Genomic DNA, 26,852 nt, shown 5'->3' on the forward strand with positions numbered 1-26,852 from the left:
CAGTCAGGGCGACAATTTATTTTTATAAAAATAATTTTTAATTGATTTGAGAGAGAAACATTGATTAGTTGTTTCACTTACTTATGCATTCACTGGTTGATTCTTCTATGTGCCCTGCCAAGGGATCAAATCCACAACCTTGGCTTATAGGGACAATGCTTTAATCAACTGAGCTACCCAGCCAGGGCTATTTTTCTTCTTAAACTTCTCAGAATAGAATGACTTTTCAACACCTATCTGAAGAGTTCCTGTCTTATCTTCTAAAAAAAATTAATTAACCTTCTTACTTTCATAGCCAGAGTGAATTTTTCATAACTAAATACTATTGCAGGATGATGTGAAACAAATGTGGATTTGGGAGTGGTGACACCAGAGTAATTTTGAGTAACACTAGTGCTATTCATTTTGGTTTCCAGGCATCAACACTTACGAGAGGATGTGACCCACTCTGTTTACATGGATAACAACTAAGGACAGTGTGGTCAGGGAGTATTAAGAGCAACATTAATGGGCAAAGAGCATAATTGTTTATCACAGCTCCTCCTGTTAAGGTCATCCAGGAATGACGATTTAATAAATAGTTGTGTCTTTATATTAAAAACATGATAGCAATGTCAACATCACTTAAGCTATATTTCACAGAATGTATGTTCTGCAACATATTACTAAATATTTAGTGAAATAAAAAACACACAAAACACACACACACAATGTTTCATGTTTCAAGTTGAGAAATGCTGCTTTAAAGAGGGATAAATCATGGTTTTTGTGTGTGTGTTCTTTTTTTTTAAATTGCAGGACTTCCTAAAACCTTTAATAAACTCACGCGCACTGTGAATTCCTATGATGTGATTTCAGGACAGAGCATTTCCAGGTTTATCGGACTAGCGACTCTTTCTTTAGAAAGCACTAATTCACATTTTCTGCAGTACTGGTGAGCACTAGTATTTGGGAAATCCCACATCTGTGGCCTCAGCAATGGTGTGTGTGTGTGTGTGTGTGTGTGTGTGTGTGGTGTGGTGTGTGACTGGTATCAACTGGCACATTCAGAAACACACCTTTGGTGTGTTTGTTTTCTATTGCTACTAAAACAAATTGCCACAAACTTAAGTGTCTTAAAACAACACAAATATATTACCTATAGTTCCCATATATTAGAAGTCTAACCTGGGTCTCACTGGGCTGAAATCAAGGTATTGACAGGCTGCAATCCCTCTGGAAGCTCTAGGGAGAATCTATCCCTTGCCTTTCCCAGTTTTGGAGGCTTCTGCATTCCTTGGTTCATTGCCCACTTTTTCCATCTTCAAAGCCAGCAACATCGCATCTCTCTGATCATTCTACTGTACTACCTCCTGCTGACCACAGATAAGGAAAGTTCCCAACTTTTAAAGATCCATGTTAAAGATCCATGTGATTAGATTAGGCGCACTTGGCTAGTCCAGGGTAATCCCTCCATCTCAATGTCAGCAAAGTCCCTTTTTGCCATGTAAGGCAGCATGTTCACAGATTCCAGGGTTAGGGTTTGGACACCTTTGGGAGCCATTATTCTGTCTACCACCACATAGGTCGATAATCATGCCTTCAGAATTTTGGCCAGCAAGGTCGACGAATAAGAAAGAGAGCAACTATTCCTACTGCTTGCTGGATTTCTCCCAACTATTACTTATAACTTCACAGTATCAGGAAAATCAAAATTATCATCTCATTAAGGGATGTAGAACAGTGAACAAAATATGGAACATGTTCCCAAGCACCAAGAACTTGGTTTGGTCTCCACAATGCAGAGAAGCGTGTACAAGTGCTCTGGGGATTCGATTCTCCACAAACAGCCAGCTGGCTGACCAATATTATGGGCCTGATTCTATAAGTTGTACATTTTCCAGTAAGAGGTACTCAAATAACCCCAGTTGGCTTTATTGAAGCTTTCCTTACTAAGGTAGTGTGCATTCTTGACCTTCTATGATGTATGTACTATAATTGTCCCACTTTGTGAGTGAGAAATTAATACACTCTATGGTTAATTGACAAGATCTTACTTTCACCAAACCAGTAAAAAATACATCTGATTCCAAAGCCTGAGGTCTTAATCTTATGCAATACTGTGTCTATTCACTTTCATAACCCATCTCTCCTACAGGTCCTCCCCCTTCTATCCCCAACCCAAGGGCTTCCTTATATGGTTCCAGGAGTGGGAGTAGATACAGTTATACTCATGCACACGTTCAGTGACGCTCTTTCTGTCATTTGTATCTTTATGAAGCTTTATGCCTTGATTATATGCCTTTCTGTTTTGATCTATGATAAGGTATGGAGACTGCTGGGCCACTAGCAGGATATGTCATGAGTACATGGCTTAGAGTCACATCTAGTTTTAAAATGTGGCTAGGTCGTCACCTGCGAAGTAATTTAGCATGTTATGTGAGCATCATAAACTTCAGTTTCCTTCTCTTATGAGAGATCGGCAATAATATCTGCTTCAGAAGGTCATTGTAAGGATTCAAAGAATGATATATGCAAAGCACCTGATAGATAATAATAACGTATTATATTATATAATGCAACAAACTGAAGTTGATACTATTATCATCAATTCCTTGCTGTGTTTACCTACATAAGAATGCTATTCAAAGTTCTTGTCTCTATGGAAGGTGCGTATTGAAAACCTCTACTTAAACCAGGGACATTTGTACAGCCAACAATCCTAGTTTCATTCTCATCCTATTGTTAAGGTGTGGTTCAGGCTACTCAAAACAAATTTCTTCTAAAGGGCCATGACTGCTGGGAGAACTGGGGCCTGAGACTTCTTGAAATTTGCTAATCACATCTGGTTTAGCTTTAGACATTTTCTGGGGTTTTGCCAGCAGCCACGACATTTTAATGGCTACAATAAACCTCAAAGCCTCATCAAATCTTTGCTGTATGTGTGAAAATTATGTCCTCTTCAATTAAACATTCAATCTAGGCTCACACCAAGGCCTTATGGAAAAGGCGGTGAAACCTGAATGGGGACGGGAGATGAAACGGACCGCCACGACTCTGGCCATCTTGCCAGATGGTATTTGGAAGAAAAAGAAATTCATTAGAGAACCAACGGTCTGTATTTTCTTTAAATATTTACTAGGTACCTTTCATGTGTTAAAAACACTGGCATCCCTAAAGATTAGCAGGGATTTTTTTGTTTAAATATTCAATGTGTGTGGGGGAGTCCCAGTTTCCTCAACCGCCTTTATGGTACTTCCTTGGTGAAGTCCAATACAAAGAAGAAAAATAACTGTGATGATCAGTTTTCCTTCCTAGGGCAGCCCCTCCAGCTGCAGAAGTTTGGTATCTCCTTAAAATTGACTGAGAAAAGTGTCAGTTGAGTACTGAGATCTGCAATGACAGCTAGGATTTCCCTAGAGAAAATAAGATACACCAAAGTGGGGAGCTTTGGGGGAACCCCTGCCTGTCCACTGTCTTCCTAATTCACTCTTCTCATCCCTTTTGTTACTTATCATCTAACACACTGGAGCGTCCAAGGGAGGAGGCCGAGCCAGGATGCCCAAAAGAGGAAGTCCCTGGAAGGAAGGCCAGGGAAGAGGAAAGAACACACACAGATCAGGCTTCTGTTCAAAAGACAAGAGGAGCGAGCAGGCCCAGGGTGTTAAAGGGGCCATGAGCTGGGGGGATGGGCATTCAAAGGCAGCCAAGGAGTAAACAAATACGGGTCTTCGCTGCCACTGCTCACCTGCAGCCATCCTGGGGACTAGCCTGGGCCCTAATTCCACCCCTGGAGAGGGACAGAGGAGACTACTCCATGATGGCTTACTTGGCTTTACTCAAGTAAGAATCAAGCTCCTTATGTACAAGAACAAAACTGTCATTTTTATTTTGTTGTTGTTTTTTTAGGAAAGGGAATAGAATAACCACAAGTCCACATATCGCATTCCTGAACAAAGCATTCATTTGGTTGAATTCATGCTCTCAACCACATCAACAGGAGGGGGGAAATGTCCACATGTTCCTTTAAAAATAATTTACAAGGTAAAAATATTCACTTGTAACCACCGTCCTTATTTAAGCAAGTTTATGCCCAAAGTAAAAACAAATGGCTTTCCCTGACACTCCGAGCAGACCTTGCCCCTTCACTTCCAGTTCCAAGCTGTTCTCTGTCTAAGACTTGGGTTTCTGAGCACTCTTTCACAATAAACATTTTTTGAATGTTTATTTTATGTCTTAGTGTAAAAATATTCCTGGTTCAAGCTCTTCATTTCCTCAAGCTCGCCTTTTGGCACTCTGGGCTCCATTTCCACATTAACACGCTCCCTAAATCCTCCACAGAGCTCTTCAGTTGGAGCTACACAAGCTCCAGCGCAAGTATTTATATTCTTGGACAAGGAGATGTCTCCACAGTGAAAACACAAGACTCTCGAAATGCCAAAGGAAAATTCCTGCCCAAGAGAAGCATATTTTCACCTTTTAAAAAAGCCCAAAGGGCTTTCAGAATATTGTTTTGAATAATTAAAAAATGTAAAATAAACTAAAATAGAATGTCTTGCCATCCTTATTAGACTCATATATATAAACCAAATATATAGGAGCACGGGTATGTGTGTGTGTGTGTGTGTGTGTGTGTGTGTGTGTGTGTTTGACAAGAAGAGGGAGCGGGGATGGAAGAGGGAGTGGGAGAGAGAGAAGGCAGCATAGTAAACTTGTTTAGAAAATGCATGAGTTTTAATCAGATAGAATTCAGTAAATCTGTTTTGCATTGCCTGCGTGAACATAACTTCTCCAAGCCCCATTTTTCTTATCTGTAAAAAGAAAGTTAGTATAGTTCCTGCTTTTAGGTTTGTTATAAGAATTATATGAGACCACAGTAAGCATCCAGTAAAGGGTTTAGGCTGTTAATATTATTATTATTAAAATTATATCTATTATATGTTGGGAAATGTAGATAAAACAAGATGTAGATATAACAAGTACTAACTAACACAGTAAAAGAGAGAGACATATGTAAGTCCAGTGCCTCCAAAAAATGCCTAGTGATGGAACGCTTTGTGAGAGCTGTAGCATACCACAGCTGAACTCTGCACCCATTCCATTCAATGAGCCACACACAAGTAATCCTCTTAAATCATTTTTTAAAACTCTTAGCTATTATCATAATGGAACAGTTCCTGTTACCTTCCAGTTGCCTCTTCAGTTTTCTCAAGTCTTTGATGAGGTCTTCAAACTTGACTTGGGAAGCCAGAAAGAAATCTTGTGGTTCAGGCAGGGGGAAAATGCTCTTTTCTGTTCCTGCTTCCTAAAAGATACAGTGGAGAAAAGCACATTATACTTCCCAATTGTCACTTTCAGTTGAAATTCCAAAGCATTTCTTATTGAATGTTTGAATAAACATTGCAGCAACACTCCTCCGGGGTTCCTCAGTTTGGACTGGTTACTTTGAAGTGCTTTGGTGTGTTTCACAACATCTTTTTGCTCGTACTGGCATTTAGATTGGCTATGGCATGGGTGAGGTTTCATTTTGCCTCATGAATGAAAGAGAAAATTGTCAGGTATGTCCTGATCTTGGGCACTCTATGTCCATGGGAAAGGGCATAGGAGGAACACATGAAAGTATTTAAATTAAAAGTCCCTGTTTGGGTTGCACATGGTAGCAATTAGAGAACTCTGCGTTGAGGTATGTCAATGGGTGTGAATTGGAAGGTACTGAGTAAGGCAGCACTTCAATGGAAGAAACAATCACCCTGCCTTACGCCTTTACCTACCTTCCTCTGAACCTTAAAGCACACATGCGTACATGTGTGAGTGTGTGTGGGGGGGAGGGGAGGATTGAATTCATATTTGTAAAAATTTCCCAAATGTTGTTTGGCTACTCTTACCACATATTTAACGTGGGCATGACTGGGTATAGTTTTTGACAAGCCCCACAACTATCCCTCAAAGAGCGCCTGAGCTGAGAAACTTCTTGAGGGACAAAACATTCATCAGGCACATTGAAAGATAAACTGAGCCTCAAATTTCTTTTCCAGTCTATCTGGCTTCTTCCTGGGTTGTTTAATGTAGCTTCATATCTTGCTCATCTCAGACAATCCTCAGGTCTCTCCACATAGGCCACTTTGCCAGCTTTCCTTCACATTCCATCTTTCCTACTGCTATTAGGACTGGTTCCAGACTCTAAAACTGCTTTACAAGGCACTTTATGATCTGGCCTCTGTCTACATCTCCAGCCTTATTTCTACCTTCTCCTTATTTCTAACTCCCTTCCTCAAACTTTCTTAAAATAATAGGTCAGGTCATGGTCTCTTGCCTCTAGGCTTTTGTAAAACTTTTATATGAAACTGTCCCTTTTTCCAACCCTTGCCCACAACGTCCTCATACCTCCTTATTCATACTCATCCTTCAAATCTCAAAACAAACATCACTTCCTCAAAGATTACCCCTAAGTCCCAGCAACCAACTCTTGGTGTTTCCAAGAGCCCCTGGTATTTACCATTCTCACAGGACTTACCAACATTAATTTACAAATTGCCTGTTAGCTTGTACGTCTTCCCCACTAGACAGGAAGGCAGGAACTGTGCCTTGGTCTCCATATAGAATGTAACCTCTGGCCTCTCAATAAATTCTGTTTGGAAACATCACAGAAGAGCTACAAAACTCTGCTCTGGGAAATCTGTACCTTCAGCAGGAGACATCTAACTTACTTTCATATTTTCCTGTGGTTTCAGGATTCCCTTGACTCTTCCCCTTCCTTTAAAACCTTTAGCTTTACTTGGAATGATAAAAGAAGGTGGTTCTCCTCATTTGCATAGGACAACATTTTACATGATCAAGGCACTTTTTTTCATCTTCCTATACTTATTTGACTACTTTAAAAACCATGGAAGCAGTATCTGGTCTGAGAGCCAAGATGGAACGACATCTAAGATGCTTGCCACAAAACTCCATGGTGATCTACACTGGAAGTACTCATGAATAATATCTCTTTCTATTTTCCAAAACTTTTTATCAAACTTAGTCCAGCTTCATTTTTCTTTTCTTTTCTTTTTTTTTTTTAATTGAGAAAATGCTGCTGAGCCAATCAGCCTGGTAGTAGTTCTGGTGAAATTTGCTCAATTAGAGTTCAAAAGACATGGCTCTAGATGGGTTTCTTTAAACTTCACAGACCTAGACTTGGACCCAAAACCTGGCATGAGTGGAAGAAAGCCTGGAACAGAAGTCACCTTTCTTCAGCTAATTGCTCATCACTACTAACCACAGAAATCATCACTTACGCTCCTAAAGGGAGAGGATCGTTTAATAAATCATACAATTTTACCCTCTTGTTGAGTGAAGTGCATTTTGCACAGTGAAAACTAGGGGAGGACCACACGAATGTTGACTTCTTATTTTTCCTAAGCCGGATCATTCCAAATTTGAAACTATTCTTACGGTAAGATTTTCCTCTGGGAAGCTGATTTCACCGGGTTTGGCTTTCTTCAACGAGCCGTATATCGTAGGCAAATCTCAGTCTTCCTACACAATGCATCTGACTTGGTTGAGACAAATACCAGGAGGTATATCTGCTCATGTCAACCTGGGATTAGAAAGGTCACCTCTCACAATGCTTCTACCACACTGGTACCTGCTGCCAGGACTTGGGGTACGGTACGTACATATTGCCTGAAGCAATATACCTCCCCTCTCTATCAGAAAATAGCTTTCACCTCCTCATACCTAATTCTTTACAGATGCCTCTTATTACCTTCTTGTCAATATTTGCAGAATATACAACTCAGCAAATATTTATCAGGCACCTACATTACAGACACTAGAAAGAGACAATGAGTTCTGGATCTCAGGGAGCAATACCAGGGCGATGGTAATTGCTCATTGATATCTGTAGATGAGGTAGAAAACATATTTTAAGTGAGTCATGCAAACAAAGTGTTCCTGGGCTTAAAACGAGTAAAAGACAAGGAACTGAGCAAAGCCCTCTTGGAAGAAAGGTCATGTAAGACTGCAATATTTTTTATTATATCTTTTTTTCCTTTTACAAAAGTGACACATGTTCATTAGGTTTAGTAATTAAAAGAAAGAAGAAAGTAAAAATCTCTTACAATTCTACTATCCAGAAATAATCAAACATTTTAATATATATCTTTCCAGGTATTTCTGTGTGTATTTATATTTACATATTGGAGATCACAGTATATATTATTCTAAACACATTTGTAATTTAAAAGCAGATCAAGAGCATTTTCCAATGCCAGTAAACATTCTCTTAGACACTTTCCATGGTAGCATATTCCATTGTATGACTCTAGCATAATTTATTTGACCTTAGTTTCTACCTTTGGACACCTACTAAAAAATTCTGTGATATTTTGCTACTACAAATTATTGCAAATAAAATAGTGATACATGTCCTTATTTTTTCCTTAGGATAAAACCCCTAGAAATATGTATAATATTCCACATATTCATAGGGCTTCAGATACAGAACGGTCAAAGTCTCACTAGCCCATACAGCACATCTGAATTAGGAAAAGGGGTCCCCAGTAAGCAGACACAGCTCTCTGGGCAAACAGCTTGACAAGCACATGATGAGAAATTTTTTCAAGGTACCCATTATGGACATAGAGTTTGGTGAATCCAGAGCAAATTAGATAAGGGTCTCATTTGACCTATAGATCTTAAACAGATAGGAGCTCAGTCAATCATACAAGACAGACCCTAGAAAGGCTGGATCAGTATAGATTGCTAATTCTATACATTTAGTTAGCAATTTATATTTTCTATTTGTTTTCTGTGGTTACCTGCAGTCTGTTTTGCCACTATTTTTAAAATGAGAAGGAATGAATTGATTTTTGCTTATTGCTTTTGAAGAGCTCACTATATAAACTTTTTCCCCAAAAGGTATTTTAATTATTTTAAGAGATATTCATAAGAAAAAAAGAGAAGTTTTATATAAAAAGGCTAATGACAAGAATAGTTCCAATTAGGGAGAACATCAGATGTAAAAACACATCAGGAAGAAAGCACAGGGTGTGTTTGGAAAACATCAAGTCTTGAGTTGAAGCATAGAATGTGCATAGAGGAAAAGTAATAAAAATCTGGTTGTAAAACACTGGCATTAAATTGGATAGAATCTTAATTCACTTGAAAAAGGGGAGCCATTTTGTTTTGGAGTAAAAAAGTGATGTGAAATGATCAGAACTATAAAATGTAATCAGGCCACAGGCCGTGGATGGACTAGAATGGTGGGGAAGCCAGCCAGGAAGTAATCGAAATTCCCTAGGTGAGTTATCATAAAGCCTGAATGGGCGGGTCACTTAGGATAAAAACCAGGGAAGAACACGACAAACAATTTGAATTTAAGGACAGAGATCAATGAAAGAGAAGCACCATTTCATGTCTAAATGACCAAAATTATAATATCCTTAATAGAAACAGGGGAGAAGTGGAGGGGTGGGGTGGGATGAGAATCCTGGTTGTAGATATATTGAGAACAATTAGATAAACCCACCAGGAGTGCAAGAAAGAGAACTATAAACCTCATTAGTGCTTAGTTGGTCGTCTGGATGAAATTGCAGGCCTCTTAAAACTAAGGCTCTGGCATCTTTACTTTCCTTCCCTCAGTACCTAGGAAAAACTCTGCTTCCATGGATAGTTAAGCAGGAGTCCTGACAACATTTTCCGGAGACTTTTTCCATTCATCTTGATTGCTAGATTTCTCAACATCTTACAACAGAACCTCTTTCTTCTCAAAGCTAGGACTCCTTGTTCTCATTTTAATGAGGAGGAATAAAATGCAGAAAATTATGCTCAGGTAGATTCTCACAGAAAATGTTATTTCTAATTGCAAATGTAATTTAAGCAAAGAGGAGGGATTTCAAATTCCACATCTGCAACTTGTTCCCAGATGAACATTACTGAGAATGTATTGGGCATTACTGAATATTAATTTCCTAAATTTTGGTCTGCATCCCAGAATCTAGTTTCAAATATAACCACTTACTGAAGGGCTAGACTTCACAAAGGCCCTGGCAACCTGGTCAGAAGGCACCAGGATACTGGGGGTTTCTCTGAAGCTGTGTCACACAACGGAGTGAGAGTAAGTAGACCTGTACCACCCAATAGAGCTTCTCTTCACAATTGGCTTCAGTGTTTCCATCTATAAACCAAGGAGGCTGGCTAGCTCTCAGATTCTATGTTGGACTTGAAATCCATCCATCCATCCATCCATCCACCCATCCATCCATCCATCCATTCATCCATCCATCCATCCATCCATCCATCCATCCATCTATCCATCAATCCATCCATCATCCGATTGCTGAATGCCAACAATGTGTAAGAGTTGAAGCCCCATTTGTGTAGTTTTCCACATAATGCCATTTCTTACCTGATCATAGTAACGCAGGTAGTATTTCACGACATAGTCCACCAGATTAATCCCATTATCCTAGGTTTAAAAGAGAAGTTTAAATGAAAATCGTTCACATGAGACTCTGCTGTATTATACAGCTGAGAGCCAAAAATCTCAGTTTATGACCTTAACACTTTTAGTTTGTGATACCTGGTCCTAATTCTGAGACCGGCAAGATTTCTCTCTCTCCTCCTTGTCCCATCCATTTTTTATGGCATCCATGCAAAGAAATAACACTACACTGCTCTTTGTGGGGTAAAAATCCCCCAAATAATCCCTAAGACCTCTGAGGTCATGGCTAAAACCAACCAACAAACAAAATAAATAAATAAATAAAACACAGTCTCTATATTTTCTGGCATAAAGCCAAGACAGGAGGGGGCAGGGGAGTGCTAAAGGGAACTAGGGACTAGAACAGAAAACCATCCCTCCCTTCCCACCTTTCAAAAGATGTGTGTTCTTAATGGTGTGAAAAACAATCAGAACAGCTTAAAAGGAATGCCATGCCACTTTATGACCCTGGGAGGCCAGGCCCTCCCACAAGGCAGCCTTTGAGTCTTGTTCACATGGATCTAATTCTAATTTGCCTCAGTGTTTCCCCTCCCTCCACTCCCACTGCCCCCCGCCCCCCATAGGACGCCTAGGTATGGCTGGTTGTTTCTAAAGAGGTGGCTCTGCAGGGGTGTGGAGCCAAATGATAATCAGGCTCAGAGAGTTTGACAGTAACGTCCAGCCTGATTGTTGTGGGCAAAAGAGTAAGTCAAATGCTCACCTCAACATTGGTCCATTCACAGGAATGAATAAATTACAAGTGGCCAACAACAAATTCAAGCCTTGTGCTATGGCTAATATCATATGCTGTTTTATTCTCTCACTGCAATTCAACATCTAATTGTATTTTAAAGCAAACAAATATGTAGTGGGAATTTTGCCATCAAAATAAGACGAAACATTTTAAAAAAAAAAGCTATTTTATTCCAAAGTCAAAAGAAAGCAAAGGAAAAGTATATTGTTATGGGGAGGACGGAGATAAATGGAACAATCAGAAATAGGTTTTCTTTTTTTAAAATTAAAGGGATAGAGGGAAAATAATGGCAGATCATAGACATTTATTACAAAACAAATAAATACCCGACTTTTGACATCCTTGAGTTTGGGCAGAATTTCTAAGCTGTATCCATCTGCTTGTCCCCGAGTCCTATTTCCTCCATTCATATAATTTCCAAAAGCCAGAATGAGAGCTAAAATATCCTTCACACTCTTCATTTGCAGCAAACCCTGTGACGACAAACACCAATGATTACGCAGCTGAACTCCAAATATAACTATGTCCATTCAACAGCAAATATTTATTGAGTACCCAATAGGCTATTTGGTGGCATGTTACTAACAGAATTAACAGTTAGCAAGATGGAAAATAAACTTTAAGCCTTAAGTGTCTTTTAAAAAATACATTAAGAGTCATCATTTCCTATCCTTTCAATGAATTATACTATGTGTGGGTTAAATATTAGTATTTGTATTTCCATTTGAGCCAGTTTTATTTTGTAAATACTTGAAAGTATTTATAAATTCAGGAAAGAGAGTTGTTATAGTTAGGCTTCACATTCGATGACTTGCAAGTAGAAAGGGGTTTAATATCATTTGAGGATCTGTTTTTGGACTATTATCTATGTAAACAGTACAGTTAAGTGTAGGGTAGTTATAATAACATGTCAATTCTTCCTTATTTGTGGTTCTAACCCTCAGAGGTGAACTACAATCATGTAGTTCAAGGCCAGAGGCTACCTGTATTAAGTATGTCTATTTGCTGATATGTCTATTCACTGTTATTCCAAGCTGCTTACAGAGTTTTCTTCGCTTCCCATCTCATTTGTTTTCTCTCTCTCTCTCTCTCTCTCTCTCGCTCCCTCCCTCTCTCTCTCCCTCTCCCTTCCCTTCCTTCTCTCTCTCTCTCTCTCTCTCTCTCTCTCTCTCTCTCTCTCTTTCTCTCTCTCTTTGCTTCAAGTACAAACTTCAAATAGATACTTTTCCCTTTTCTCTATAGTCTTAGTTGGCTTTCTTTTATTTTAGGAAAAGAAATCCAAATACAGCTCTAGGCTGACTTCTGCTCCTGACTCTGTGGGCACTATTAAAGGGTACATATTATACTTTGGTAGATATGCCTTCCTTATTGAAATCTTTTATATTTTAGAAAGAAAAAAATAATGCCTTCAGATAAGTAACTAAGTATTAAACTAAAAGCTGCAGTATTTGTGGAGAGCGTTCTTAAGGACATGGGTCACTGGGAGAAAAAGCCAAATGCTAGAATTTAACTTTATAATGAATACCAATGTGGTAAAGCAAACAAAAATTTATTTGCTCATCACTCATTATCATAATCATTTGTTTCCTTTAACAAATCTCTAGAATCTTTTTATTTCACTATGTAGCACATTTCAGATGATCAAATTCATGGGTCTGAGGCAAAACCTCTTTTGTAATCCAGACAGTAAGTAAAAATTAACTATACTATTTGGGTTGGTGTTAAATGGCCAGTATGTACATTGGAATATTTGAGAAGAAATCTGTAAGAATGCCATTTTTCCCCTTCTCTACTTTTCTCTCTCCCTCTCCCTCGTACTTCATCTGCATGCACACACATACTCACAGCTATACTTAGAAAAACACACACTCTTAAACCCAAAAAGTTTTGGCAAAGGGACTCTAGCTGATCTCTCCCACTCCCAGCTTCCTCCTTTACCCCTAATAAGGACAAAGTTGTCTTTTTAAATTAGACAGCAACATACCTTAGAAGCTCGTGTGATGATCTCTACCTTTCGATGCAAGGAGGTGATGCCTTCAGAAAAGACAGACCTGAAGATGATACACTGGGCACGCTCAGCAAAATTAGGGATCTGGGCTAATTCACGTAAAAATCTGTAAAAATTCAGGAGGAATCATCTAGCTTCATATAAAATCACAAGGAAAGTAAAAAGACAGCTGGAAAAGATCCATCATGAGAGCATTCCTTATTTGACAATTAATTTAACAAACTTAAAAGGTACCAGGCTAACTTAAGCAACTCTAAGGCGATGTGTTCTACTGTGGATAACAAAGCCACTTTTCAAAAAATGGGTTTTTATGGTAGTAAATAAATGCATAGGGGCCAGTCAGCATAGCTCAGTGGTTGAACGTCGACCTATGAACCAGGAGGTCACGGTTTGATTCCCAGTCAGGGCACATGCCTGGGTTGTGGGCTCGATCCCCAGTGTGGGGTGTGTAGGAGGCAGCCGATCAATGATTCTTTCTCATCATTGATGTTTCTATTGCTCTTTCTCTTACTCTCTGAAATCAATAAAATACATAGTTAAAAAATAAATGCCTGGTATATAAATTACTTTAGGAACAGAAAATTAATGCAATTATAATGAACCACAACAAGTTATCTATCTCCTGCTACCCAAATAGGAGACTAAACCCAAATGAGAAGTGTTAGTCTTTAGGGCATGAGAAAATATATACAATATACTTGCTGTATAATGCAGCATTCTCTAAGGATATATTTATACAGGCTGAGTAAAGTGAGGACTGGAGGCAAGTGATACAAAATCTCTTAAGTGAGATTTTTGCTTAATGAATTAGATAATAGTCGATAATGTCCCTATTCTGCAGATATTTGTTTACTCTTCCACATCAACGTACCTATATAAACAGAGCTCAGAGCTCAGTGCTTGGAACAAAGCAGCACTCATTAAGTGGACACAATCTAAAGCTGCTTAAAAACGGTGGCAAGGCAGATCTTAAAGCTAAAGGCGAGTACTAACCTACACAAAAGCTCACTGTCTGAGCAGTTGGGCACCGGTGCCCTTTGCAAAATTAAGTTGGAAGAACTACATACTCTCCTGGCCAATCACCAGAGGAAGGGGCATAAAACTAAACGGGTGGAAAGAGTTGGATGTGAACTCAGAAAAGGAGAGAATCCACTAACAGCAATTAAATTCATTTTGGGGTCGAAATGATTATTACCTGATATTTCTGAAAGCCTCGGTCAACTCATAACATCATTACTTGGACATTTTGCAATCTCTGCCCACGAATGCTTGTGAAGCTGGGGCCTCCTTCTTTCCATGCCTGAAGAAATTCCCTTAGCTAATACTCGGTGCCTCTTTTACTTTTTTTTTAGGGAGCTCTGGGTGTTAATAAGATTCTAATGATCAGCTGTTTTTCTTATTTATCCCACAACCAGGTAATATCTTCTTTTTAAATTTTTTTTCTTGATTGGATTTTCTATATTTAATCTTCTAAGCCAACTCTTCTCATTTTTTTTAATTGATTTTTAGAGAGAGAGGAAGGAAGAGAGGCAGAGAGAGAAAAACTTCAATGCCAGAGCGAGACATCTATTGGCTGCCCACTGCATGCCTTCCACTAGCGTTTTAAGCCACAACCTGGGCATGTGCTCCGAACGGGAACTGAACCAGGGACCCCTCAGTGCACAGGACAACACCCAACCGAGCCGCACCAGCCAGGGCTCCTCTTCTTTTTTGTTTTTAAATGACACAGAGATGAAGTAAAGAATACCCATAAAGAAGCCACACCTGTGTTTTAAATTTCTGTAATGGATTATTATGAAAATAATGTAATGGGATATAAAACCCATATGATTTCTGATTAGGACAAGAGAAGAAATTACATGTTTATGTCAATTATTTCTTCATAAAATTAGTATTAAACCACTGATTTATTTATAACTGGAATTAGGGGTACCACCAGTTTTCACAAATATGAGTAGTAAAAAGCTTGTGGGACAGGGGCATTTGGTACTGTGGTGACTCAGGGAATTTAGTTACTCAGATGCTGCTGAGAGCTACCTCAAAGGAAGGAAGTGCCCTGCATTCCTTCCTCTCCCAAATGTGACCGTGAGGCTCTATTCCCAAGCAGGACCTGATCCCCAGCGTGTGCACACTTCCTAGAGTAAGTGAACACAGAGTGAAGCATTTACAGACTGTGTAAGAGAATATACTGCTCAACACCTCAACTCAGCAAGAAGGACACAGATGAAAAGCGCATGTTGCTTGAATAATTACTTATAGCTAGTTTCAGAACAGGAGGTTCGGGACCAATATGAGGAGACAAGCACATAAGTTCACCAACTTATGTTACACAGCAAAGTAGAGCGGCAAGGCTGTCTCGGATTAAGGCTCCCTGGGATCCGGGCTAGCACCAGGAAGGCCTACAGACTCTCAGAGCCAATGTGCTGTGCATGGAGAAGGGTCTGACACATATCCAGAGTTGGAGGGGGGAGGGAAGTTCAGGCATTTTACATTTTTGGATAGAACTGTAGGAAATGCATCACAGAAAATGCCAGAGCATCAGTCACCAAGACTGATTTTGGTTTGTCCTTAGATGCATGTGAAGCATTTACAGTGTGTCAGGCACCATGCTAGGACCTGAGGACAGAATTTTACTTATACACAGCACCTTCTTGATGGCCTGAGAAAGAAACCATTACCATGGAGTGTGACAAGTGCTCCCAGTGATGGGGCTATAACAGGAGCTACAGAAGTCACACGCAGGGCACAAAGACAGAACAGTGAGGGACCGGGTCAGCCAAGGTTCCCTGGAGCTCTCTCTGGTGCTGTGCAGAGCCTAGATGGCTTGCATGATATTTGTGGGGGAGGTGAGGAGGAGTCAGATGCTAAAATGGGTCATGGTGTGCTAAAGAGTTTAAACTTTGTCTAAATGAATGTAGGGTTTTAAACAGAAGAGTGATCCTTTCAGCTTTTTGTTTTAGAAAATCACCATGGCCCTGGGTTGGCTGACTGATTGGCGGTGACAGCAGATCTGAGGCTGGAAGACCTATATAACCGCAGTTGCAATATTCTAAGAGGGAAGGCAGGAGGGCCTGCAGTGTGAATGGAGAGGGAAAATGTATGAGAAAGCTACTAAGGCAGCAAGAACCAGAGTAACTGACCAATCTCAAAGGATTCTGAGTAGTGTCCACAATGACTTGTAAGTTTTTGACTTGGATAACTGGTGGAATGTGAAGATGTGATATAATGGGGAAGCGAATTTGGGGGGGAGATGATTTTATGTCACATTCTGTCCAAAAATAGCCATGCAAAGCCATCAGAAATCATAGCATACTCCTTTCCCATTTATCTGGGAAAATATCAGAAGGGTAAGTAACCTCAATGGCTATAAAGCAAGTGTCTGATAAATATCTTATCCCCCAATTGTGTTTTATTCGCTACCCATAAGAATTCTGAGTTTCATACTTTGGGTCTTGGTACTTAAGAATATTTATAGATTGATTTCCTTTGGACTTGTCTAACTTTATACCCTAGTGCCAGTAATAATTAGAACTACATACCCCCCAAGGAAGCCTTTCTTTCCCCAGGTTAGGTTCATTTTCCCAGGAAGAGCTACACTTTCAGCCTGTATATAGGAGGGGAGTTCTATACCTCACATTGTGTTGGTTACTCATCCACAGTAGCAACTCAGCTGACAGGTGGAATGACGTAATGTGCCCATCGGTTTTAAGGACCTAACATTTGGTTTATCATCCCCCAAACTCCCGAATGGTATTATCTCAGGTGTGTGCGCGCACACAGGGCTGTGTACACAACACCATTTCATGTTGTAATCTGTGTTCTTCCATAGAGGACTCCACTCTCAGAGCCTTGTTTCAGAATCTATGTATCTTCCCGAGGTAGCTGTGGGCCCTAGTGGAGCATCCCGATAGGCTGTATATGGTGTCCTCACTCGGCCACAGAAAGCTTGCATCAGGCCCAATCAAACCCAAATCTCACCTCGCCTCACCTCACCTCACCTCACCTCACCTCACCACCTCAAGGTAGAGTGTAAAGAGTCAAGGGTCATCTCTGAAGGGAGCAGCTCTCAACCTGGTCCCAGGCGGATGACACCTTTATGGGGAAATGGCTTTCTAAACCTGGCACTGGGGTGCAAAAAAGCTGATGAGGTGAGTAATGAGGCCAGTCTCTCCATGCTATGATTTATAGGACTGGGCACCACACGGTTCTTAGGAAATTGTAAAGCCAAGACTTCATATTTTCCAGTATGTACAACATGCGTATAGTCAACTAACTTGGAGCTAATGGCAAAGGAGTTGCCAGAAAATCAAACTCTGGCATAGATCAAACAAACGCTGTACTGTGCAGGAGATCGAAAGCAAAGGTGGCATTCACTCAGGCCTGAACTCCCCATTTCTGTGCCTTTCCCTCCAGCAACTGAACCCAGGCACATCACCTTACCAGGACAACACACAGGCCTCTTTGCTATCAGTCACAACTTAGCATGTCCAGGAAGCTGTTACAGTGACCATTTACAAACTTTAAAAATGGGCTTCAATCCAGATTATCGGGAGAGAAAGCAGGAATAATGAGTTATATGTAGCCCTGGCTGGTGTGGCTCAGTTGGTTAGGCATCCTTCCAGGAATTGAGGGGTCACTGGTTCAATTCCAGGTCAGGGCACATGCCTGGGATCCCCACTGGGGTGTGTGCAGGAAGTAGCTGATTGATGTGTCTCTCTCTCTCTCCTCCTCTCCCTTCTTCTCTCTCTAAAAATCAATTTAAAAATCTCAAAAAAAAGTTATATGTTAATTATCTGCCACCATTATTGTGTCCTGGCAATTAACCTTGAAAAATAATGCTAGAAAGGCATTAACACAAAAGGAAAAGGGGAATACTCCCAGTAACAAAAACCAACTGTTCATTTCACTGGGTCGCCCATAGCTTAGAGCAGGTGTTGAAAATTGCAGCCCAGAGCCAAATTCAGCCCACCACTTGTTTTGTATGGCCCATCAACTAAGAATGGCTTTAACAATTTTAAATGGTTGAAAAACATCAGTAGAATGGTAACTTTTCATGACATGTAAAATACGTCAAGTTCAAATTTCAGTGTCTGTAAATACAATTTTATTGGGACATAGTCACACCCGTTTGTTTATGCTTTTGCACTACAACAACAGGCTTGAATAGTTCCAACAGATCGTATGGCCCACAAAGCCTAAAATAGTTACTATCTGGCTCCCTACAGGAAAGGTCTGACAACTCTAGGCTTAGAGTATCATTGCTCAAGGTGGTATAGTCAGCCCTAACCAAATGCTTGTCCTTGTTAGGGACTAAATAGTTGTGCCCCCAGTGATGAGAGGTAATTAGGTCATGAGGGTAGAATCCTCATGAGTGCAATTAATGCCCAGAGACACAAGAGCTTGCTTCCTCTCTTTGCTTTTGACCATGTAAGGCATCGGTTCTCAACCTGTGGGTCGCGACCCCTTTGGGGGTCAAACGACCCTTTCACAGGGGTCGCCTAAGACCATCGGAAAACACATATATAATTAGATATTGTTTTTGTGATTAATCACTATGCTTTAATTATGTTCAATTTGTAACAATGAAAATACATCCTGCATATCAGATATTTCCATTACGATTCATAACAGTAGCAAAATTACAGTTATGAAGTAGCAACGAAAATAATTTTATGGTTGGGGGTCACCACAACATGAGGAACTGTATTAAAGGGTCTCGGCATTAGGAAGGTTGAGAACCACTGATGTAAGGACACAAAGAGAAGTCAGCAGTCCTATTCGGGCATCCTGATCTTAGACTTCCAGCCTCTAGAACTGTGAGAAATAAATTCCTGTTGTTTATCAGTCAACCAGTTTAGGGTATTTTGTAATAGCAGCCCAAGCTGACTAAGACAGTCTTCAAATACTCGCCATGGCCTTGTCAGTGTCCAAATATTCCACTATTAGTCACTTTTCAGTGATTAGCTTGTTAGTGGGGATTAGTTTATTGTATTAGGAAATAAGACTTGGGAGTGGACCACAGAATCCCTCAGCAGTGGGGATTGATAAAGGGCAGTGGAACTCTATTTGCATTAATTCACAATATTACTAGGCTTCATGAACTAACTGCGGGGGGACGGGGCGGGGGGAGTCCTGACCTATGCTGCATGTGAGAACAATTCACCCAAGGTTCCCAAAATTATCATGAAGGTTGGTCAATAACTGAATAACCCTAGAAATCTCCTACTCAGCCCAGGCATCCAAGGGGCGAGGTGCATTCTAGAGCAGCGGTTGCCAACCGGTGGTCCGCGGGCCACTGGTGGTCTGTGAGGTCTGAAAGGTAGGTGACCGCTGTTCTAAAGGACCCAAGGGCAAAGCAGGAAGGTTTCCGTACAGGCCACCGAACCTCAGATGCCTCCAGGGCTGACTTGTTAGCCAAAACTTGATCACTCTTCTCTTTGTTTCCCACCCTTGCCTCCTCTAGGCTGAGAGGGGTGGCCTGAATTGGATATGAAGCACTCAAAACAGCAACAGGCAAAGGAGCCCTGTGGTTGCTCTGGACTCACTGCACATGTACACAGAGTTTGGACTTTGAGTCCTAGGTGGGGCCTGGGGGCTGCAGAGCCGCAGAAGCTTCTCTATGGTTTGCAGACCTAAGAGCCCAGCCAAGGACAAGAGTCACTCAGTTACACATTGGAGTTCTGGGTTTTCAAAGGATGTGGACAGACAACTCAAACTATAGAGCAAACAACTCTAGAGAGTGAATGGAGAGAAAAGCACACTTCAAGAGAAGATGAAAAAGTCACATCTAAACTGGGCAGAGCAGGTGGAGAAATCCGGGGAAAAGCTGACACACTCAGGCTACCTTTACTGGATACACCACTTAGGAAAATCAAATGCTGTGCTGTGCTCTGACATATCTTCTCAACTGCATCAGCAAATCCTTAAACAGAGCAATGACTTCTTCCTTCCTCAGTTACCCTTTCAGCCAGAATGTTTAGTCTAGGAGGAATTAATAAGTTGCTAGAACAAGAAAGGGGAGTCATGAGGGTGGGGAGAGGGGTTGAGAAATAGTCTATCCAGCAGCACAAATCTCCCGGGTGCTTTTCCCAGCAGGCATGTCATTCTGCTACATGCAATAGGTCAGAGGCATGGTAGAGCTGAGACTTAACTCACTGCACCATTTAGAGGTGATTGTTCAAAGCCGGGAGGCAGGGAGAGAGGGGCTGCACTGGGGCCCAACAGAAAAGTGTTCAAGCTTTCTTACTGCTCGGGTTTATCCAGCAGCTTCAATTCTTCTTCTTTGGATGTCTCATAATACTTTCTTATTTTAACCAGTTCATCTTCTTGGGCTCTCTGTGTTAAAAAAGAAACAAAACAAAATACACACAAAATAATGAGCACTGAGAATCAAGCAATAATTCATCTCGTGGCACATATAAACTAATTACTACAATTCTACTGCACACCAAGAAAATACATTTTTTTGCCAATCTGACAAAAAGCAATAGGTATAATTTTGATTCACTCAAACCAGAGGCTATTGTTGTGTTGACTATTGTCATATATATATATATTTTTTTTACTTGACAATCTAAGGAAAAAGAGGTCAGTGCCACTGACTAAACAGTCCGGTATTGCATGTTTTAAAAATTCTTGAGGTTGCCGAACCGGTTTGGCTCAGTGGATAGAGCGTCAGCCTGCGGACTCAAGGGTCCCAGGTTCGACTCCGGTCAAGGGCATGTACCTGGGTTGCGGGCACATCCCTACTGGGGGCTGTGCAGGAGGCAGCTGATCGAACTCTTTCATTGATGTTCCTAACTCTCTATCCCTCTCCCTTCTTCTCTGTAAAAATTCAATAAAATATATTTAAAAAAAAAAAATTCTTGAGGTAGGCCAGTGTGCTATGGTACACTGGTTGAAAATCGCTGGTCTAAAGCAATGTGTCTCAAAGTGTGGTCTCTGGACCAGCAGCATCAGTACCACCTGTCACTAGTTAGAAATGCAAAATTTTGGCCCTACCCTAGACTTAAGAAACTCCAGGGGTGGGACCCAGCCAGCCTCCCAAGTGGTTCTGGTGCGTGCAAATGTTTGAGAATCCCTGGCTAATGCAAAGGTCATAAGTGACATCAGCTGATTACAGAAGCCAGGACATTGGGCTGCTGCCTTTGAATCCTCTCTCTGTTTGCCCATAAGCAGATAAGGGTCAACTTGTCCTTAGCATTTGCTTCCGGACTCTCAATAGCCCTCCTAACTTATGTAGGCTCCTGACTTTTTTTTTTCTAGTCACCATCTTCTCTTTTTCTAAATTTTGTAAGCATTCCTTGTCTACACCGCTTATTTTGGCATTTAGTCGCACACTTTCTCAATGTATCCAACTATTTCAGTTGGATGCAACTTACCTCTACTGTGAGCTAACAAGAACTGGCCATGTACACAGTCCTGAGCCCAGGGTAACAACAAAAAGCATTAGGAAGGCACTATGCCTTCTGCAAAGTCCTTTAACACAATCACTTATCCTCATTATATAGATGATTCCACTGAAGCCACAAAATACCTGGTACAGGGTCTGACTTGCAATCTCTCTCTCATAATAGCATACTGCCCTCCAGTTGCTCAACAAATGCAATGTCAGCTCCCGATGGCCTTGTATCTGTGTACCTTCTTGTCTTTTAGTGAGAGCCTTACTGATGGAAACATGAGAAGTTCCCATCCAGTAGTACTAGACAACTCCTGATACATGTAAAGGGTGTAAAAACGTGTAGGGAACTGTCCAGAGAACCTGTAATTGTGCTCGTTATTTCAACATACAACCCAAATTTAAAGACCATATATGTGTACAGTGCTGTTTGTTTTCAAAATACATTGCTATTGCTAGATATACTGAATTATCTTTTAATGCTCATAAAGAATCAGGTAGAGCACATTTGAATTCTTGTTGCACTGATAAACAGACAGGCTTAAGGAGTTTAAATGGCCCGAAGTCGCTCAGCAGTCAATGATAGAGCTAAACCTGTCTGATTCTAAATCCAGAACACACACTCATCATCCTATGCTACACCCCACATTCAACACCGTCAGCTCATTTGGACTAAGAGTAATCCTCCTAGCTGGTATTAGCATTTCCATTCCTCATAGGAAGACACTGGTGTACACCAACATTGAGTCAGTAGCTTACCTTCGTTAACTCTGATAGCAGGCTGCAGGGCTGAGTTCCGTGGCACAGAAGTGGTCTCCACCTTGAGCCACCCTCCCTTGCTGGTGTGCAAACTGATCTACTAACTCAGATACCACAGTGGGGGTGAGGAACCTTGTGCTTTTCTCATGTCTGCTCTTATTTGAGCTTGCATTTCTGTGCCTTAACCTCATCCATATTATATCAAAATGCTTACCACCAAAGAACATAAATGAATGGCTCAGCAATTTTTCAGGAGGGAGTTGCTTATAACCACTTTTTTTAGACCTTTACATGTTATTTATTTATTGATTTGTAAGTAAGGACATGGAAATATGGAAACTCTTGCTTGGAATGGCTTTGATACTCACATTTTCATATAAGGCCGCCAGGGTCTCCAGATCAACCACAGAGTCATCCACGTTGAAAATGGCTGCCAAGCACCCGAAAAGGGAGAAAAAAGAGTAACAGCTTTGAGTAGACTCCCCCATACTAACGTTTATTCTGTGCCTAGCTCCCAAGCAATACAATATTGCCCTTTCTCGTACAAGGTGTGTCTTTCAGCATGTCTTGTCCCTTTCCCTTTGCACTAGGGCCCTGAGGAAAGAAACCAAAATGGTTGGCTGTTGTTGCTGGACTGAGCCCTGGCCCCACCCAGTTCAATTTCTTGAGCTCGGTGTCCTTTCTGCAGTTTAATTTAGGCTCCTTGGGAGAAGTGTATGTGATTTAAAACTAAATCAGTTTGTAGGTTTAAAGCACAATTTTAAATCTTTCTTCCCGGCTGGTAATTGAAGAGATTTAGTACCTAATGCACCAGAACTGACTCTTGCCCATTACCAGGAAGAAAGAGAGAAAAAGGACAATGTTGGCAAATTAAATGAATTCAGCCATGTGATTTCAGGCACCTTTCCATGGTCACTGCAAACATCTTGTTTGGATTAAAAAGACAAGAAAAAGCAATAATTGCATCAATGGCAAATTAAGATTATGGAAACCTCCCAAGAGTTGGTCTTAAGGCAAATTTTCATTCCTATGGTTTTATTAGGATTTTGCTTGCTGTTCTGTATCTTAAATAAGTCACTTAGCTATTAACTGATATGCTTATGATTTCATCTAGAGAGATTCCTTCCCATATATACCAGGATACAAACATTGAATTTAAAGCTTTAATGCATTTGGCAATCAAAGTGTTTGAAATAGGCTGCTCCACATCTTTAAATAATTATTCAAAACTAATAAGGTTTGTTTCCTCAACCCCACCTCCCTTCTCTGACTTTACATTGTGAAATTAACCAGCACGCTAGTAAATTTTCTCTGTGGCAGGCTAATTAATTTTATTAAACCAACCAGTGATATTTAGAATGCCTTAAAATCTGCTCGTCAACCATTATTCTATTCATTGGCATTACACCATGGTTTTCAGAGAAGGTAGGGATCAAGGTAAAGGGCAGGTTGCTTTCAAATTGCTTTGCTTCTTCTGTAGTTTAGAATCATATGAATCCCTTTATATAATTTTAACAAAGTTAATTAACTCAGCTAAGATCATGTAACTTCACAGGACATCGAGAAATGTACTTAAAATTCCTTCTCAGGCCACCTTCCTCTAACTTAGTAGTTAATCAGCAAGCTATTCCTAGATACATGGGCTAGTGAGAAAGGAAGAGGTTAGCATGCTAGAGACAAGGTCAGTCATCTCAGATTCTACCTCTAACAAGACAAAGAAAAATTACCCTTCTGAAAAGGCCCATCTGAAACCACAAAGGAAAATGTAGTTTGAGAAAGAATTTACCCTCCCAGCACTGTTCTTTGTACATGGAGATAATATGAATTCACTAATTTATTAGACAGACTAGGTACTTTTAATATGGTGCTTTAAAAAACAGAAACTAGCCCAGAACAATGTTTTGTTTTTTAAATGTCAATTCCAACATTCTCCTACAAAAATCAGCCAACAGGAATGCAATGAGAAAACGTGAAATTCTAAGTAATTTATCAGAAATGTTCACTTCTAATCATACATCCTAGCTACTATATATGAACTATATATGCGTAGTTATAATTGAGAAAACTTAACTAATGAGAAAGAGAATATCTGCGAGTTTCTTTCCTTGGAGAGTAAATATTTGGTTTTAAAAGTTAATCAGGCCCTAGCCAGTTTGGCACAGTGATTAGAACATCGCTCACGGACTGAGAGGTCATGGGTTCAATTCTAGTCAAGGGCATGTACCTTGGTTGCAGGCTCAATCCCCAGTAGGGGGTGTGCAGGAGGCAGCTGATCAATGATTCTCATCATTGATGTTTCTCTCTCTCTCTTCTCCCTTCCTCTCTGAAATCAATAAAAATGTTTTTTAAAAAAGTGAATAGCATGGGTCCCAGATACACAATTGGAGGGTTTTATGGTCAGCCAGTGCCTCTCCAGTGTGCCTGGTGGCAGAAAGAACACATGTAGCAAGCATGGGGCAGAAGCACAATCATGGGCTCTGGAGACATTTGGTTGCTCATTCACCCATCCCTTGAGTAAACATTTGTTGAATGTGTACTAAGTTCTAGAAACTGTTCTAAAATGTTGTGATTATGTATATCCAAAGTGTATGAGATATTCAAAACACTTGACATCTTGACATTTGTGTTCTAGCTTAGTGGAAAGAAAAAAAAACAAGTAAATCGTTTCAGATAGTGATACACTATGAAGAAAGTAAAGTAGAGAAATGAGTGACATTAGATAGAATGATTGATGAAGGCTTCTTTGATGAGGTCAAATTTTAGCTACACACTGAAGGGGTCAGTTCTTCGAATGTCTGGGAGAAGAGCATTCCAGGGAGAGGTAACTGCAAAAGGAAATTTCTTTTTCTGGTGAAGAAACAAGCATAAGGTACAGAAAAAGACCAAGATGATTATCATGGAAAGATCAAGACATCCTCACTATGTGATCCTGGCAGGTTAAACTGTCAACCTCAAACATATAAAACATACACCCATAAAACATAATACCTATAAACTAGTAATACCACTTACTGAAAATATTAAGGGAGGTAATGTGTATGCTTGGCATTGCACATAGAGCATATAAACTCAAAATGGTATCTATGAACTATGACTATTATGATTTTAAATATATACATTGTTCATGTGTTTTAATGTTTGTTAATGCCTTAGTTGCTCTAACATCTAGAAAGAATTAGAGAAAGAAGACTACAACTACTGAATAGTTTGCTATAAACAAACTTTCCAGAATTCTTGAGTGTTTAAGGTAGGAGGTTCAACTTTAAAAAGCATTATTAATAGAAAAGGTATATGCACAGATAACTACAAAAAAATAATGTATCCAATGTCTGAAGGTTAATACAAGATGCCCTTGGGTCCATTCAGAATGTTAACCTAATTTTATCTCTAATTTCCATCTTTCTCACTAATATACCTCTCATCATACCACCAAAGCTATTTTTTGAAAACACGGGTCTCAAAATTTTACTTTGATGTTTAAAATACCTTAGATGTCTTTCCTTTAAATATTTGGTGAAATCCAAGCTTTTTGGACTGATTTTTAAGGCCACCCCCTTCCTGCCCCCAAGCTACACTTCCAGTCTCATCTCCTACCACTTCTGTTTCTCCCATGTACACTGTGCTCCAGCCAGATGGGACAGCTCCCCATTTCTGAACATGCCAGTTTCTGCCTTTCCCACTCTCATCCTCTGAGGCCCAGGTGAAAGGTTTTCTGCCCTGGAAGGATCCCCTTGACCTTGGGATCCTGAAGTCCTCACTCTTTGCCTCTTCCATGGTATTGTACTCTATATTAAGAACCTGTATTATGGTATGTTGCATAACCGTTCCCTCTCCCATTGAATGGTAAGCCCCTGTAGTCAGGGATATTCCTATGCATCTTGATAAACCCAGCTCCCAGCAGAATACCTGGGGTGTAACAAGAATAAAGTAAACATTTGTCGATGGGAAAGATGCTACAGGAATCCCTTCTGCTAGGTGTCAAAGTTCCTTTGTTATTAGATATTTTTAAAAATTGATTTGAGAGACAGAGTATGGGAAAGGGAGAGAGAGAATCACCGATGAGAGAAGGAAACATCAAGTGGCTGCCTCCTGCATACAACCTCATGGGAATTGAGCCCGCAACCCCAGGCAAGTGCCCTGACCAGGAATTGAACCGGTGACCTCAGTGCATGGGGCCATGCTCAACCAACTGAAACAGGCATCAAAATTTCTTGATAAAGAGAGCATGGGGTCTTGAAAAAGAAAACATAGTATATTAAAAAGGGATAAGATGCTGACAGATAAAATAGTATGGGAATGTATCTGAATTAAGGTTGTTTGCCCACATCCATTTGTCCCTGTTAAAAAATCAAGGTTTAGCCCTGTCCAGGTTTCTCAGTGGTTAGAGTGTCAGCCCATTCACCAAAGGATCATGGGTTCAATTCCTGGTCAAGGGCACATACCTGGGTTGCAGGTTTAATCCCCAGCCCCAATTGGGATGTGTGAGGAG

The 26,852-nt window shown here is 40.3% G+C and overlaps 1 protein-coding gene across 3 annotated transcripts in view; it reads right to left on the minus strand.

The window, feature by feature from the left end:
- Positions 1 to 26,852, minus strand: part of FMN1 (formin 1) — a 387,832-nt gene that overhangs the window by 130,634 nt on the left and 230,346 nt on the right. For all 3 annotated transcript variants that reach the window (XM_070425545.1, XM_070425561.1, XM_070425554.1), the window contains 6 exons: positions 22,732 to 22,793; positions 20,453 to 20,541; positions 13,183 to 13,312; positions 11,525 to 11,671; positions 10,370 to 10,429; positions 5,164 to 5,284 (listed from right to left, as the gene is read on the minus strand). In XM_070425545.1, the coding sequence (XP_070281646.1) occupies positions 5,164 to 5,284; positions 10,370 to 10,429; positions 11,525 to 11,671; positions 13,183 to 13,312; positions 20,453 to 20,541; positions 22,732 to 22,793 (609 nt within the window). The remainder of the gene's footprint in view (positions 1 to 5,163; positions 5,285 to 10,369; positions 10,430 to 11,524; positions 11,672 to 13,182; positions 13,313 to 20,452; positions 20,542 to 22,731; positions 22,794 to 26,852) is intronic.

The sequence above is a fragment of the Myotis yumanensis genome, unplaced genomic scaffold (assembly GCF_028538775.1).
Source record: "Myotis yumanensis isolate MYYU_CA2020_CCGP unplaced genomic scaffold, mMyoYum1.0.hap1 SCAF_1, whole genome shotgun sequence".
NCBI classification, from domain to species: Eukaryota; Metazoa; Chordata; class Mammalia; order Chiroptera; family Vespertilionidae; genus Myotis; species Myotis yumanensis.